The sequence below is a fragment of the Rhododendron vialii genome, chromosome 1a, assembly GCF_030253575.1.
Source record: "Rhododendron vialii isolate Sample 1 chromosome 1a, ASM3025357v1".
Classification (NCBI taxonomy): Eukaryota; Viridiplantae; Streptophyta; class Magnoliopsida; order Ericales; family Ericaceae; genus Rhododendron; species Rhododendron vialii.
Genome location: NC_080557.1, coordinates 46570533 through 46588034, shown reverse-complemented (window position 1 = coordinate 46588034; position 17502 = coordinate 46570533). Strand labels below are relative to the sequence as shown.

The following is a 17502-nucleotide window of genomic DNA, read 5'->3' as shown; positions in this document are numbered from 1 at the left end:
CGCAGACACACACGTATACAAATAATACACCCACCCCACCAATGGCCCCATCGAACCTTACTCCACCCCCCTCCTCAATTCACCTTCCCCACACCCAACCCAAAACCATTTCACTCACAGTACTCTCACCGACTCCCCACCATAACAACACAACTCTGCTTCAACACAAATATACTCTGTTTTCTCTCCCATTCTGTGTCTTGAAATACTCGACTGGGTATTTGGTTTTGAGAGAGTTTGGTAATGGGTCGGGAGGGTTTCATTGTGCCAATGGAGACCCAAGCGTCGTTGAAGAAGAAAACGGCGGTTTCGTGGCGGTGGATGCTGATGGACGACAGTGGAGAGGGCGCGGTTCTGGATTTGGACAAGTACGATATCATGCGCCGCGTGCCGATTCACGCTAGAGATCTTCGGATTCTTGACCCCATGTTGTCTTATCCTTCCATTATTTTGGGCCGAGAACGAGCTATTGTTCTCAATTTGGAGGTGAGGAATTTTCGGTTCTGTTCTGTTACTTTTTTTTTTTAATCAGTCATTGATTAAGGTTGATTAAGGTTTTAGTTTAATTAGTTCTGATTTTGGTTGAGCTTTGATTTTCAGCACATTAAAGCAATCATCACGAGTGAAGAGGTACTGCCCTTCCTCTCTTCTTTCTTCTGAATTTCGGACAAAGCCCGTGTCTTCGCAATTTGGATTTTTGTTTGATCCGTTTCTAACATCTTCGAGAGACGGAACTACTACGAGGGACAAGCCCCCGCGTAGTTTTGGGTTTTTTTTTTTCTTTTCTAGTAGATATTGTGATTTGTACCGGGTATTATTTAGACATTTGATTCCGGAATTTTAAAATTTCAAAATCTTGTTATTCATAGTTCGGCCCTCGCATTTGCGAAATTCTGGTTCCGTCAAACGAACGCTCTACCGTATTATGCTACGAACAGTGTCACAACAGATGTCCAGTCACAAATTGAGATACACAATGTACGTTGACTTTACAAAAGTGCGTGTGGACGGATGTCTGTACCTAAAATATTTTCCTATACTAATGTCGCTTAAGTGGCAACATAGTTTTATTACAGGAGAAAAATTGCATCGTCCAATGTTATACAAATTGTTGACTATTAGAGTAGCAGGGGTAGGAGTATCTTTTTTGAGAAACTCTTCTTTTCAGCATTAAGTAGCGTCCCTTTTTTGGCATGCACTTTTCTAGCACTTGAAGTTAGGGTTGCCTAGCGGACTGTTTTGAACAGTTCGGTCCGGTTTTGAAACCGAATTGCTCATCACGGTTTGTCGTTTTTTTCCATCGGAACCGTCTGTGAGTGTTGCTTGGTTCCCACCAAAACTCATATATTAAGATCCGTATCAATCCGTACCATAATTTGGGACGGTTCGGTTGACCTGCTGGGCTCCTCTACTTGCAGTTTTCAATTTGGGTAAAGTTAATAGCCCTAAATTAGTCTTTATTTCTTTCTCCTTTATATTGGCAAAGAAAACTGAATTAAATTTCTACTTGTTCTTTTAGAAACTGGAGTATGAATCTTAAGTGGTTTGGTCAAACATCCATTTGTGAAAACGTAACCACTAATATCTTGCCCCAGCCAAAGAAGAAAAAGAAGAGAAGAGAAGATTCCTAGTTCTTCTGTCTCTACGTACTTATGGAGTATTTTCTTTGTGGATTCAAGACTTTGCTGAAAATTTGTGCTTTTTTCGTTTTTGGGAAGGTATTGCTTCGAGACCCGCTAGATGATAATGTTATCCCTATCATCGAAGAACTACAGAGAAGACTGCCCCCAGTGAATGCCATATGCAAAGGCCAAGTAGAGGATGAGGAGAATCATGGAGCAAAAGACGATGTTGAATCCGTTGAACAGGGTAATCCATTGCTGAAACGAGCGAAAGTCATTCATTCCATGTCCATTGTTTTCTATGGTTTGGACCAAGTATTTCTGATTCACTGGTTGATGATTTGAGTTACCTAATGTAGAATCCCCGTTTGAGTTCCGGGCTCTAGAGGTAGCTCTAGAAGGCATATGTAGCTTCCTTGATGCGAGGACGAGAGAATTGGAGACTGCTGCATACCCAGCTTTAGATGAGCTGACCTCAAAGGTAAAGGCTTCTTTACAAGTTTTTGGTTTTGCTGAATATATGGTTGTTGAACTGGCTAAAAAGTGCATGAAATCTTTAACTGGGGTTGAATTTTAGTTTCCTCATGGACCTCATCAGCAGCATAACTGCATAAGTCATGTTTTCATTGCTGTTGTGTTATCTAACATGTAAGGGGTAGATTAGTATGCCTGCAGCTTAGATTCTTCTTGTTGGAAACCTGAGTTATACTATATTGTTTCAGCTTGGGTTGTTCTTCATGCTTTTCCTTGGCAGTTTATTTTCTAGTTCAGATCAGAAAATAATACAGCTATGTGCAGATTAGCAGCCGGAATTTGGATCGAGTGCGTAAACTAAAGAGTGCAATGACAAGGCTAACTAGTCGGGTACAAAAGGTAAGTCTCTGGCTCCACTTCTTGCCATTTCTTCATTCACGCCGAACAAAAAAGTCCGGTGATGTGTATGGTAGTTCATGTGCAATTTTTGTAAATTGTCTCTGAGATGTAGATAACCTTAGAATTCCATTTTGTTAGGAACGCATCATAATGGGTATTCAAAGTTACCATACGCCACAGTAATGCTTCAGCTAAAATTCGGTATTGATAGGTACAAAATTTGATTGGAAATAATGAGTTCTCCTTTGTCCAAAAAAAAGAAAAAAAAAAAAAAAAAGGAGATTCTGGAGTTCGGACAAAAACTTGAGCCAAGTTCCAATCCATGAACACTAAACTTTCTAGGCCTGCAATTACTTCTTCCCTAAAGAATTCAAATTCTGTTGGGACATTATCAGATCTCTCAACTATTTCCTTAATTTTACGATGCACAGAATGATATTTGCTACAGTAGATTGAAGTCAGTGAAATCTGTAAATTGAGCGAGTGTTTCCATCTGTTTTTAGACTTTTTCCTGAAAAAGAACGATAGTTTGCAGGTAAGGGATGAACTAGAACAACTTCTTGATGACGATGATGACATGGCAGATCTATACTTGTCAAGAAAATCGGTTAAGGCGTCATCGCCTAATAGTGCTTCTAGCATTCCTGATTGGGTCCCTCCATCTCCTACTATAGGTTCGAACTCGAAGATATCCAGAATAAGTAGGGCAAGTTTGACGACTATCAACGGACATAATGATGTCGAGGAACTTGAAATGTTGCTTGAGGTTGTGATCTTGATTTGGTATCAATTCGTGGTTTCTTTGGACTGCACTAAATTCTGAGATGAAGTGCTGAACTCTGAACATATATTTTGTAGGCTTATTTTATGCAGATTGAAGGTACCTTGAACAAACTTACCACGGTAAGCGCTACTTTTGTGATCTTATGCATAACTTGATACTTTTCTTATAATGAACAGTATGCAAGCAAAGGAAGTTCAATTTTCCATCATGTATTTGAATAAACGTGTATTTCGGACTAAGAAGTTTATTTCTCATACTATCTTGTGCTAGAATTTCGACACGTATATTGAAAATTCATTGTTTTTCCAGTTGCGTGAATATATCGACGACACAGAGGATTACATCAACATTCAGGTAAGAAACCGAACAACTTGGTACTACTGAAAATTTGAAATTTGGAAGTGAATGTTTAGCTTCCACAGGCTCTCTCCATTGAAATCTGGAAGTTTCTTTTCTTTTTTTTCCTTGTTTTCTTTAACCTATAAATCAGCTGTCAAGTAGTTCGATTTTGCTTAACTACTTTTCTTACAAGCTCTCTTCCCTGCTGCAGCTGGATAATCACCGTAATCAGCTGATTCAGGTGCTGGCCCAGAAATCGAAATAAGTCCATTTCTTGTTTTACTCTCCGTTTGTTTCAAGTTACAACCAAACACCGGAAAACACATTATTATCCACAAACTGTTTTCCATGGAAAATATTTTCCCAGAAAACGTTTTCCGCCCAAAACAAACTGAGCGTTTTAGTTCTTGTTTTTCTTTTTAATTTTCCGTGACAATACATTTTCTTGGAAAGCTTAGATACCTATATGCTAGAGCAGATATTCATGCATTACCTACATCTCTGAACTTATGCAGCTGGAGTTATTCCTAAGTTCTGGGACTGTTTGTTTGTCTATATATTCATTGGTGGCTGCTATATTTGGCATGAATATACCTTACACATGGAAAGAAGGCCATGGCTATGTATTCAAATGGGTATGTATATATCACCTAAAATAAACTACTTGGGCATTTTGGATTATCCCGTTTCCGAACTTAACAGATTTCACCCTTCTAGGTGGTCATCCTCGCAGGACTTCTCTGTGGATCCATTTTCTTATCGATAGTTACATATGCACGGCACAAAGGTCTCGTCGGGTCTTGATGCATTTGCAGTTAGTTCTTCGAGCACAGGCAGGTCTCTCTCAAGATTTCCGGGGATCGAGTTCACATGAAGCAGCAACACATGCAAATACTTGAAGCATCGGAGGCTTTTGAATAAGGTGAACAAGTCCATTAATCCAATTCCGTACTTAATAAGATTTTTATAGATGTGTGTACGGGTTATAGAACCGTGCTGTTTGAGTGATTTTGTACCATGGCTTGTGATCTTGTGTATGGTTGAGGAATAAGGATTTTGCATGTGTAAAAGAGGGAATGGGAACTTTTGCTTCTTCTTATCATTAATAATAATTAAGGCAAGATTCTTTTTATTTGTTTTGTGATTGTTCAAATCCTGGTAATCTAACAAAATTGATAGATGACACCATGTAAGAATTAAGATTGTGCCTCTGTTGCAACTGACCATCTCCGGCGCCTTGCCGTTTTCTGGGGGCGAAGCCAAAACATGATGAAGAAGACCTCTCTAGCGGCTTGCCATTCTTTCAGTCAAAAAATACTAGTTTCCACCAACTCTAGCAATTTGGTCCATCCATCCTCAACCTCCATGAAACAGACTGTCTGGATCTCAACGCACATGTCCTTGGAGCACGTCCGGCACAAGTTGGATCTTACCTCGGAATAAAACAGACAGAATATGGCTTTAAAGTCATTAGGCCAATTTTGGCAAAACTGGTAATAGGTAAAAATAGGAAAGTGGATCCTCTCCCGTCCGGATCAAAAAAAGAAAAGAAAAAGATCCTCTTCTGTCTAAGTTTTGGATTGGAGTAGACAGTCAAAATTTTGATCGTCCAATACTGCAATCCATGGTTTGTAAGCAGATTTGACCCATTGGTTTGCTCAATGTGTGGCCTAAATTATGATTGTTTCCTCTGGTTCAAAATTTGGATAGGAAAGAATCCGAACCTGAAAAATAGTATTGTAGCAAGGAAAAACTGAATTATCAATGAAGTGCGTCTCCGGCCAGCTTACGTGCATATTAGACTAATTCCTAAAAATTGTTGGCAAAAAAAATCAAAGACCTTAAGAGGAATAAACCTCTAGGCTCTAAAGTATAGCATGACAAAGCACTCTCCGAGGGCATGGAATGTCTCTTTTTTTGTTTGTTTGTCATAATCTCCACAGAACCGTCTCTCTTAGATTCTCCAGTCGAAATACGGGAAAACTCCTATCAATTCTCGATGGAAACGGGTACGGAGACTAGCAGCGCAACCCGTTGGGTTACCATGATTCCACTCTCACCAAAAAGTGGTAGTAATCAATCATATTGGGTCGCAGAAGTGGGAGAGGCATGCTTGTTACCAACTTACCACAAACATGTACTAGCATCATTAGGAATCATGAATGCCATTATAGGTGGAGAGTGTTAATTGCTTTGCTTAAACGGAACCAAACCGATTTTACCTTTTGGGAACAGCCAAACAGATTCCAAACAGGCAAAGTCGAGTCGAGTGGATTCCACAGAGTCACACGCACTAAGAAATTTTCAGTGCCAAGCATGTATCACGTGGTGCCCGCTCAGTGCATCCGAACCGTTCATTGGGTTTTTGGACTGCTCAGATTTGGAAAGAGAAAAAGAAGAGAGAGTGTTGGGGTAAAAGGAGAGAGAGAGTTTCAATCTGAGCCGTCCAAAAGTGCATTGGACGGCTCAAATACGCCGAACGGGTACCACGTGGGATATATCCGCTCGGCACTAAAAAATTTCTCCACACACACACCGGTGGAGAGTGTTAATAGTCGATATATATAGTCTTCTTTACTGATTAGGGGATTTTTCCTACTCAAAATTCTTATATCTACACACTCCTTAATTGTTTTAATTTCCTTTGACTAGGTGATTTACCTTTTCCGGAAAAAAAAAAATCATGTTTTCCATATATATATATATAATTAACTCTTCGGAAAGATTGTCTACGTTTTAGGTAATACATCGGATATGATTTTGCTCCAGCAAACTCTTTTTGGCTGGCTCGTTTTTTTCCCCTTGTATCTGCCTATATATATCGACTATTAGGTCATACAAAGTGACGACCACGGAGAACAAAATCCTGTATTTACAGAGAGGCGAGATTGCAGAGGTTTTTTTAAGGGTCTCCAGAACCGCCCCGTATATATATATACACACACACATCGACTATGGGTGATTTCAATTTGGTTTGGAGTGAAATTTCCGCAGACTGATTAGTTCGGTCCAAATATTTCTAGGACCGATCCAGATCGAAGTTGAGTTCGGTTCTGTTCGGGGTGGGATCAGTCCGGTCGGGAATTTCGGTCCGCCCGAAATATAAATTTTCTATTTAATTTAAAGTATATATATGTAAAAAATATATATAAATATATTTATATAAATATATTATATTTTTAAAATGTAATATATATAAAATATATACTCTGTCGGTTCGGTTCGGTCCGATGAAAATTCTAGAAAACCGAGATCGAACCAATTTCGGTTCGGTCCAGGAAAATTCCGCCATCACCCGGCATCAAAGATTGGCGAGACTAGGTAAAGGCTTGAGTAAGATTTTTACTATTTTGCAATAAGTACTTCTTTTCGTTTAATAGAATAAATCAGTAGTATTAGGTTGTGGTTTTGGCTTAGGGTTATTTAGGATCTTTAAGTTTTTTCACGTAAATCGTGCGTAGGGTTGCTAACGAACCAAACAGCTTGAGCTTGGCTTGTTTAAACTTGTTTATAAAAAATACTCCATAAGCCAAGCTCAATCACGTTTTTCCATTTGTTTATGAATTCAAGTCAAGTTTGAGTATACGACCGTTTGGCTTGTAGGCTCAGGAACAAATGGGTCATTCTGTAAATAATAATTAGATAGGGGTATGTTAATATTTATTCCAAAATATGATATATATATATATGAGTTACATTCAATACAGATATTTCACAAGTTTTATATATTACTATTGCATCAAAAAGGAAACCTCCTAAGTAAGATACAAAAATTTAGGAGTACATTAGAATCACATATAATTTTTCAATGGAGCAATTCAAAGGATTTCTAGAACAAATTTGGGGTTGTTATCACATTCTTCTAGCTAGGGTTTTCTTGGCAAAGATTAGAGGAGTAAGTGGTAACATACTTCATCTTCCCTTCTTCCATTTAAACTCTATGCAGCTTGCTTTTTATAGGTAATTAATCTTCCTGAAAGCTCAAAACTTCATGACCCTAAGCTCATGCTTGGAAGCTCGAGATTGATTTGCTTATTTCACAAGCCAAGCCAAGCTTCCAACGAACACAAAACTTCAAACACAAACCAAGCTTGAACAATTAGTCCAAAAAAGTTCTCAAATTCAAGCCAAGCTTGACCATTGGTAACAAGGAGTCCAGCCAAGAACAATGTTGTATTTGGCTTGTTTGGCTCGATTAGCACCCCTAATCGTGCGTCTCTTATCTCAATTTATTCTACTGCACTACTTGAGTTTTGGTTTGGATTTGGATTAATCGAGATAATCAGCCTGTTCATCTATATTAATTTTTAATCTGTTAATCATAATTCAAATTGGTACTTTTTATCAAAACTCCTATTCACTCCCTCTTTAAGAGGAAATTGAATACTTCCGCATAATTTCACCATGTTTTCTTTGAAGTTTTTTTTTTAACCTTTTTATTTCCAATTATGACATTCAACTTCTTACACTTTAACTTAAGTTGCAGTGGTTAGCCTTTCATTGACTTGATTTACCCCCGGCCGTCACAACTATCTCATTGCTAGGAGTCTTGCGAACATTAAGTTAAAAAACAGTATTTTCTAATGAATTATTTTTATGACTTTCTATGTTATGTAAAAACTTTAATCGAGATACTTTGAACAATTTAAAAATCTGAAAATTTATAGTTTATTCAAATATTGACATGTATCTTCAAAAAGTATCAGCAATGAGGGACTAATGGAGTATCAATGAAACTCGCAAGAATTTTCACGCGTTGCACACATGACACCCATTAACAAATACTCTCTCCGTTCCTAATTGCTGGTCTCTCTTGAGGATTCTAATCTTTTAAAAGGACATGTTATGATTATACCTAAATTCAAATTTGATGACATCACTTTCATAATTACCCTGTATTCTACTTTCTTTATAACTCTTCTATTCTTTTTTGGTCAAATAGAAAGTTTTATAACTCTTCTATTCACTCATAAGGAACACATTTGAAAAATCATCAAATTTCTAATTAAAAAAAACTAACATTTTGAAATAGTAAAATAAAATAGTGAACTAACCATTAGAACGGAGGGAGTACAAAAGTGGCATTTCTCTACGGTCCTGCTACACACACAACAATTTGTGCACATATTTTGTTGTGGGGCCTACCACGGGTCCCACACAAATCATCCGAGCCGTTCATTAAATGTAAAACATTTTTTCAAGGGTTCTCGTAAAAAATAAGCTCAATCCAATACCTATAGGTACTTCATCCAACCATCTAAATTTTCATTCAGATTTTCGGATAATGAAAAGTTATATGATTGGATCGAGCACCTATAGGTATCGGATTGAGATTAGTCTTTACGGGGACCAGTGAAAAAATATTTTACATTTAATAAACGGTTTGGATGATTTGTGTGAGACCCGTGATGGGCCCCACAATGAAATCTGTGCTTAATCTGTGCACAGATTGTATGTGTGTAGACTTTCTGTTATACGAAAGGGTCGGCTGTCACGATGAAGAGTTCTGCTACACACAGCAGATCTGTGCACAGATTTCGTTGTGGGGCCCACCACGGGTCCCACACAAATCATCCGAATCGTTCATTAAATGTAAAATATTTTTTAAAGGGTCCACATAAAAAATAAGCTCAATCCGATACCTATAAGTACTTCATCCAACCATCTAACTTTTCATTCAGATTTTTGGATAATGAAAAGTTATATAGCTGGATCGAGCACCTATAGGTATCGGATTGAACTTATTTTCTACAGGGATCCTTGAAAAAATATTTTATATTTAATGAACGGCTCGGATAATTTGTGTGAAACCCGTGGTAGACCCCACAACAAAATCTGTGCACAATTTGTGCACGGATTTGCTGTGTGGGTAGACTTTCTGCACGATGAAAGTAGCAGGGCCAAAGTGACATTTCTATGAAATGCAGGGTAAAACACTTCTTTAACTTTCGCGTCCAGGTTAGGCTAACATGCGCCATCACACGCCTATAAATTGCCCCAAAATTCCCCCAAACCCCATGCCGTCACTCACACATACACGAAAACAAGGTGCGCAGGTTCCGCCCGCGCCGTCACCAGCCCGCTTAAGTCCCTCGCAAATCACCCCACACCCACCCTCTCTCTAAAATCGATTCTCTCTCCCAATCTTCGCTGGTCCGTTTCTCAGCTACGCATATAGATGCATATGTACATATATACATCGCGTTTTTCTTTTTTACTACAATGTAATTGCGGCCAGTCATTCGGCGTTGGCGTGATTTGGGTTGTGCTGTAGTGAATGCAGGTGGATACGGGGGATGCGTACGCAAATTTCACATGCGTTGCCTGGTCGTTCTAACATGCAGCTTTGCTGAGAGGTTGGAGAGAGAGAGTTAGCATCCTACTGGATGGGGGCACATGATATGCTCAAGCATGTTGATCAGATTGAGTGGGGGCGCGCGTGAAAAGAATGGATGCTACCGCTCATACAACTGTGCAAATATGTCCAAGTATGCATTCTCAAGACATGTGAGAGTTCCCGCAGAAAACGCTCATAACGCTCATACAACTGTGCAAACATGTCCAAGTATGCATTCTCAAGACATATGAGAGTTCCCGCAGAAAACGCTCATAACGCTCGTACAACTGTGCAAACATGTCCAAGTATGCATTCTCAAGACATATGAGAGTTCCCGCATAAAATTACGTTCAACGTATCTCCTTCTAACTTGAATTTCCTTCTAACTTGAAGGAGGACGTAAGTCTAGGTGCTGCTGAAATCACAATCTCTGATTCATAAGCCTATTCATTATCGCATTCTTCGTAGGCTAATTCAAGGTTCTTAAGAGCAAGAGCAACAGTTTTATTTTTAAACTTTTCAGGGTTTCGAAAAATATAACTGCGATGCAAAGTCTCTAACGCCGGTAATCGCAGTGGTATCACAGCGGTTTGTCTAGAGTTATACTCTATTTATCATGAAACAATTTAAGGTGCTTTTAAGTGATTCACACGAACTAAAGCAAGTGTCAACCACCGAAGGATCCAAACGATCATCGGAGTGTAAACTGAAGACAGTAATCGAGTTGTCTCTTAGGGACAAGATTCACAAAGTGTTTGAATCGACACACTTCAATCTCAGATCTATTGAAAGCACGAGATCCGAAGTGGAGATTTTGTAGGGTAGTCCAAACGTACGTCCTTTTGGACAAGAAGTACTCCCTCCGTCCCTTTTTTAGAGTCCAGTATTTCATTTTGGGCTGTCCCTTAATAAGTATCCATTTTGTAAAGTTAGTAGGTAAAAGTTGGTGTATTGTCTATTTTACCCCTAAAAGTAGATTTCTTTTTGAAAAGTAAGTGAGTAAAAGTGTAATGATGATGGGTAAGTAGGAAAAGTGGAGGAAAAAGTTGATGTGAAATATATAATGATGATGTTTTTTTAATAAGTTGGAATTACGAAGCAGGATACTTAAAAAGGGACGGAGGGAGTAGGTCTTAACAGCGGATGGAGTGTTTTCGATGGAGGAGAGAATTTGGTGAAGAATGCAGTCGGGTAATGTGCTGATTATGTCATCTTAATCACCGACTACCTTCCTTCTTCTCTTACAAATCGTACACTTCATGCTGCAACTTCTTTCGTGAATCGTTCAACAAGCCAATCGTTCAACATCAATTTTTTTTATGTCGGGTAAGATTTGTAAGAAGAGCGGTAAGGTAGTCGGTGATGGAGATGACATAATCAACACATTACTTGACTGCATTTTTTTACTACATTTGGACTACCCTACAAAATCTCCACTTCGAATCTCTTGCATTCAATAGATCTGAGATTGAAGTGCGTCGGCTTAAACACTTTGTGAATCAGGTCTTGTCCCTGAGAGACAACTCGGTTAGTGTCTTCGGTTTACACTCCTGGTCTGATGATCGTTTGGATCCTTTGGCGGTTGATAACATGATATGTTATGCAATTAGTCATAATGTTGAACAATTACTTCTCCATGCCCGTTGTTGGGCACCCTTGACACTTGCTTTTAGTTGCTATGAATCACTTAAAAGTCTTAAATTGTTCTATGATAAATACAGTATACATCTAGACAAACCGTTGCGATTACCGGTGTTAGAGACTTTGCATCTCAGCTATTTTTCGGATGGTAGTGCAGACTTCATCACAGAGACTGTTGGGAACTGTCCAAAGTTGGAAATATTGATTATGGATGACTTAACCCTGAAAAGTTTAAAAATTGTTGCTCCTAATCTTAGGAACCTTGAATCAGCCTACGAAGAATTGTGATAATGAATGGGCTTATGAATCGGAGATTATGGTTTCAACGCCTAGACTGACATCCTTCAAGTTGGAAGGAAATGCGTTGAACGTCTTTTCTGCGGAGAGTCTCCCATGTCTTGAGAATGCATACTTGGACATGATTTCACAGTTTTATGAGAGGTGGCATCCATTCTTTTCATCGGAAAATATCATGCGCCCCACTCAATCTGATCAACATGCTTGAATAGCTTCGTGAAGCAAATTCTGTCACATTATCAATGAAAGCGCTTGAGGTAATTGGTGTTTTTGTCATACCATTTCTAAGGTTGATTTTAGTTTTGTATTTGCTATACATTTGTGCCACCGTATGTTTTAGCCTAGGGACAGAACCCCTGATTTTTCCGTTTTGAGGGTTGCCAAACTTGAAAAATACAATTTCATGCATTCACACTATATTTTTAAGTTTTCATTGCACATACTCAGTCCCAAAATGAATGTCAATTTTAGGGATTCTAAAAATATTAGGGGACACAATTATTACCCTTTGCAAGTTATAGCTTTCCAACAATGCCCTTCAATCATTACTTCTTTTGTCCTTTTTTTTTAATATCTTAATTAGTTAGAAAAGGGCAATGGTGGAAAATAAGTGGTTCTGTCCCTTTGATTTTTCGAAATGGACAATAAATTTGGAACATAAAAATTGTCATCCATTTTGGAATGGAGGGAGTATTTTGTAAGTTAAGTATGAGAAAGAAGTGGTAATTGTTTTTTGTTACACTTCAACTGATCCATGAACTAAAGTACTCAAATATAGTACTAAATTCAGTTTTTGATTTATTTTTCAAATTTGGGTGTGGCCATAGCACCCCACCATTGGCTGTAGCTCCCTCCATGCTTTCAAGATTATGGACCTCTTTTTTTTCAATCTGGGAAAATCAGATAGATGCTTTAAATGTCAATGAATATGATAAGTGATGGTAGGCAGCTCACACTTGCTGATTATGACGACAATGGTTATGTAAGGAGCACCTCTTAGAAGAATTTGGTGTTAAGACTTTGATGATGATCCTATATGGTATAAGGTCTTATAGGCATTGATTATTGGCAAGCGTTACCTTAGACATATTTCACTTTGGTCCTTTTCTAATCTGTCGTTAGTATTCCATTGGGAAAACACATGCAACACAGTTCACCAATTCTGGATGGTATTTTAGAGACTGCTCATTAAAGCAATCATCACGAGTGAAGAGGTACTGCCCTTCCTCTCTTCTTTCTTCTAAATTTTGGACACTTTGGATTTTTGTTTGATCTGCTTCTAACATCTTCTAATAGAGAGAGAGAATTGGACTAGTCCAGAGACGGAACTAATCTTAGGCTTATAAGGCCAAGGCCCCCGCGTAGTTTCGGGTTTTTTTCTTTTCTTTTCTAGATATTGTGATTTGTATTGGGTTTTATTTAGACATTTGATTCCGGAACCTTGAAATTTCAAAATCTTGTTATTCATAGTTCGGCCCCCGCGTTTACGAGATTCTGGTTCCGTCCGTGGGACAAACAGATTCTCTACTGTATTATGCTACAAAGAGTGTCACATCAGATGTCCAGTCGCAAATTGAGATGCACGATGTACGTTGACTTTACAAAAGTGCGTGTGGACAGATGTACACAAATCTGTATCCGGATATTTGTGCCTAAAATATTTTCCTACACTAATGTTGCATGTTGCTTAAGTGGCAACAGAGTTTTACTACAGGAAAAATTCCATCGTCGAATGTTATAGGAGTACAAATTCTTGACTAATAGAGTAGTAGGGGTAGGACTCAGGAATATCTTTTTTGAGAAACTCTTCTTTTCAGCATTAGGTAGTGTCCCTTTTTTTGGCACGTTTCTAGCGTGAAGTTAGGGTTGGCTGTCGCGGTTTGTGACGGGCGGTTCGGTTGACCTGTGTGCACCCCTACTTGAAGTTTTCAATTTGGGTTAAGTTAATGACCCGAAATTAGTCTTTATTTATTTCTCCTTTATCTTGATTGGCAAAGAGAACTGAATCAAATTTCTACTTGTTCTTTTAGAAACTATGCATCTTAAGGGGTTTGGTCAAACATCCATTCGTGCAAACGTAACCACTAAGAAGAAAAAGAAAAGAAAAAAGATTTCTAGTTCTTCTATCTCTATGTACTTATGGAATATTATTTTCTTGGTGGAGATTTGTGCTTTTTCCGTTTTTTGGAAGGTATTGCTTCGAGACCCGCTAGATGATAATGTCATCCCTATCGTCGAAGAACTACGGAGAAGACTGCCCCCGGTGAATGCCGTATGCGAAGGCCAAGTAGAGGACGAGGAGAATCACGGAGCAAAAGACGAAGTTGAATCTGGTGAACAAGGTAACCCATTGCTGAAATGAGCGGAAAGTCGTTCGTTCCACGTCCATTGTTTTCTATGATTTGGACCAATCATTTCTGATTCGCTGGTTGATGATTTGAATTACCTAATGTAGAATTCCTGTTTGAGTTCCGGGCGGAGGTAGCTCTAGAAGGCATATGTAGCTTCCTTGATGCAAGGACGAGAGAATTGGAGACTGCTGCATATCCAGTTTTAGATGAGCTGACCTCAAAGGTAAAGGCTTCTTTACAAGTTTTTGGTTTTGCTGAATATATGGTTGAACTGGTTAAAAAGTGCATAAAATCTTTGACTGGGATCTGGGGATGAATTATAGTTGCTTCATGGACATCATCAGCAGCATAAGTCATGTTTTCACATGCAAGGGTAGATTAGTATGCCTGCAGCTTAGATTCTTCTTGTTGGAAACCTGAGTTATATATTGTTTCAGCTTGGATTCAGATCACAAAATAATACAGCTATGTGCAGATTAGCAGCCGGAATTTGGATCGGGTGCATAAACTGAAGTGTGCAATGACAAGGCTAACTAGTCGGGTACAAAAGGTAAGTATCTGGCTCCACTTCTTGCCATCTCTTCATTCACGCCGAACAAAAAAAGTTTTGTAATGTGTATGGTAGTCCATGTGCAATTCTTGTAAATTGTCTGTGAGATGTAGATAACCCTTAAAGAGGCCCTCTACATCGGAGACCGCAGAGGGTTCCAATTCTAACCCTTTTTAAATGTCTATCAATAAGAATTTCATTTTGTTACGGATGCATCATAATGGGAATTCAAAGTTACCATACGCCACAGTAATGCTTCAGCTGAAATTCGGTATTGATACCTGTGAAATTTGATTGGAAACAATGAGTTATCCTTTGTCCAAAAAAACGAAAATAAAAATAGAGATTCTGGAGTTTGGACAAAAATTTGAGCCAAGTTCCAATCCATGAACCCTACACTTTCTAGGCCTGCAATTACTTCTTCCCTAAAGAATTCAAATTCTGTTGGGACATTATCAAATCTCTCAACTATTTCCTTAATTTTACGATGCGCATAATGATATTTGCTACAGTGGATTGAAGTCAGTGAAATCTGTAAATTGAGCGAGTGTTTCCATCTGTTTTTAGACTTTTTCCTAAAAAGAACGATAGTTTGCAGGTTCAGGATGAACTAGAACAACTTCTTGATGAAGATGATGACATAGCAGATCTATACTTGTCAAGAAAATCGGTTAAGGCGTCTTCTCCTAATAGTGGTTCTAGCATTCCTGATTGGGTCCCTCCATTTCCTACTATAGGTTCGAACTCGAAGATATCCAGAATAAGTAGGGCAAGTTTGACGACTATCAACGGACATAATGATGTCAAGGAATTTGAAATGTTGCTTGAGGTTGTGATCTTGCTTTGGCAGGTTTCTTTGGACTGCACTAAATTGAGTAAATTCTGAGATGAAGTGCTGAACTCTGAACATTTTGTAGGCTTATTTTATGCAGATTGAAGGTACCTTGAACAAACTTACCACGGTAAGCGCTACTTTCGTGATCTTATGCATAACTTAATACTTTTCTTATATAGAACAGTATGCAAGCACAGGAAGTTCAATTGTCCATAATGTATCTGAATAAACATGTATTTCCAAGTAAGAAGTTTATTTCTCATACTATCTTGTGCTAGAATTTCGAAACGTATATTGAAAATTCATTGTTTTTCCAGTTGCGTGAATATATCGATGACACTGAGGATTACATCAACATTCAGGTCAGAAACCAAACAACTTGATAATACTGAAAATTGAGCCTGAAAATCAAAATATTGCTGAAACTGAAATTTGAAAGTGAATGTTTAGCTTCCACAAAAGTTTATTTTCTTTTCTTTTTTCCATGTTTTTTTTACGTATAAATCAGCTGTCAATTTGTTCGATTTTTGTTTAACTTTGTGTTTGTTTAGCATTTTAGTTTTGTTTTCTAATCATTACCCTATTTCTTTCTTCAATTATTATTCTATTCCTTCAATTATTACTTTGTCATCCCTCTCAATCTCTCTCTAATCATTACCCATTTCTCCAATCATTACCTTATTTCTCTCTCCACCCACTACCAAAACTAAACTAAACTAAACTAAAATGCCAAACAAACAAAGCCAGTTGTTCAATTTTGCTTAACTACTTTTCTTACGAGCTCTCTTCCCTGCTGCAGCTGGACAATCACCGCAATCAGCTGATTCAGGTGCTGGCCCAGAAATCGAAATAAGTCCATTTCTTGTTTTACGCTCCGTTTGGTTTAAGTTACAACCAAACACCGGAAAACACATTATTATCCACAAACTGTTTTCCATGGAAAATATTTTCCTAGAACATTATTATCCCAAAACAAACGGAGCGTTTTAGTTCTTGTATTTCTTTTTAATTTTTCCTGACAATACATTTTCTTGGTAAGCTTAGATACCTATATGCTAGAGCAGATATTCATGCATTACCCACATCTCTTAACTTATGCAAATGGAGTTATTCCTAAGTTCTGGGACTGTTTGTTTGTCTATATATTCATTGGTGGCTGCTATATTTGGCATGAATATACCTTATACATGGAAAGAAGGCCATGGCTATGTATTCAAATGGGTATGTATATATCACCTAAAATAAACTACTTGGGCATTTTTGGATTATTCCTTTTCCAAACTTAACAGATTTGGTCATCCTCGCAGGACTTCTCTGTGGAGTGTGGATCCATTTTCTTATCGATAATTGCATACGCGTGGCACAAAGGTCTCGTCGGGTCCTGATACATTTCCAATTACTTCTTCGAGCACCGGCAGGTCTCTCTCAAGATTTTCTGTGAGTTCACATGAAGCAGCAACTTAAATGCATCAGAGGCTTTTTAATAAGGTGAACAACTCCATTAATCCAATTCAGAACTTATAAGAACGTGTTATTGAACTGTGCTATTTGAGTGATTTTGTACCATGGCTTGTGATCTTGCGTAATGGGTGGAGGAATAAGGATTTTACATGGAATGGGAACTTTTGCTTCTTCTTATCTCATTAAAATGAAAAAGGCAAGATTCTTTTATTTGTTTTGCGATTGTTGATTGTTCAGATGACACCATGCAAGATAGTGCCTCTGTTGCGCCTGACCATCTTCGGCGCCTTGCCGTTTTTCCTGGCGAAGCCAAAAACATGACGAAGAAGACCTCTCTTAATGGCTTGCCATTCTTTCAGTCAAAAAATAGTTTCCATTGTTGCCAAAAAAAAAAAAAAAGACCCTCAGCAAT

At 38.2% G+C, this 17502-nt stretch overlaps 1 protein-coding gene across 12 annotated transcripts; it reads left to right on the top strand.

The window, feature by feature from the left end:
* On the top strand, positions 1-17300 carry LOC131321847 (magnesium transporter MRS2-I-like). Of its 12 annotated transcripts, none has more exons than XM_058352847.1 (11): positions 23-486; positions 601-630; positions 1719-1869; positions 1982-2103; positions 2421-2495; positions 3031-3261; positions 3354-3398; positions 3589-3633; positions 3830-3859; positions 4134-4253; positions 4352-4750. In XM_058352847.1, exons 1-11 carry the CDS (start codon positions 244-246, stop codon positions 4382-4384), a joined length of 1125 nt encoding a protein of 374 aa, XP_058208830.1. In that variant the 5' UTR covers positions 23-243; the 3' UTR covers positions 4385-4750. The 12 variants fall into 12 exon arrangements, with proteins under 12 accessions (XP_058208875.1, XP_058208857.1, XP_058208893.1 ...); XM_058352822.1 differs by having other exon boundaries at positions 27-486; positions 4336-4750; XM_058352814.1 differs by having other exon boundaries at positions 28-486; positions 3369-3398; positions 4336-4750.
* The last annotated feature ends 202 nt before the right edge of the window (positions 17301-17502 follow it).

Bases quoted from the DNA above. Each gene is read 5' to 3' on its own strand.
- LOC131321847 (XM_058352822.1), top strand. From the start codon at position 244: ATGGGTCGGGAGGGTTTCATTGTGCCAATGGAGACCCAAGCGTCGTTG. The intron at 631-1,718 runs GTACTGCCCTTC...GTTTTTGGGAAG, and splicing joins CAATCATCACGAGTGAAGAG to GTATTGCTTCGAGACCCGCT. The intron at 1,870-1,981 runs GTAATCCATTGC...TACCTAATGTAG, and splicing joins TGTTGAATCCGTTGAACAGG to AATCCCCGTTTGAGTTCCGG.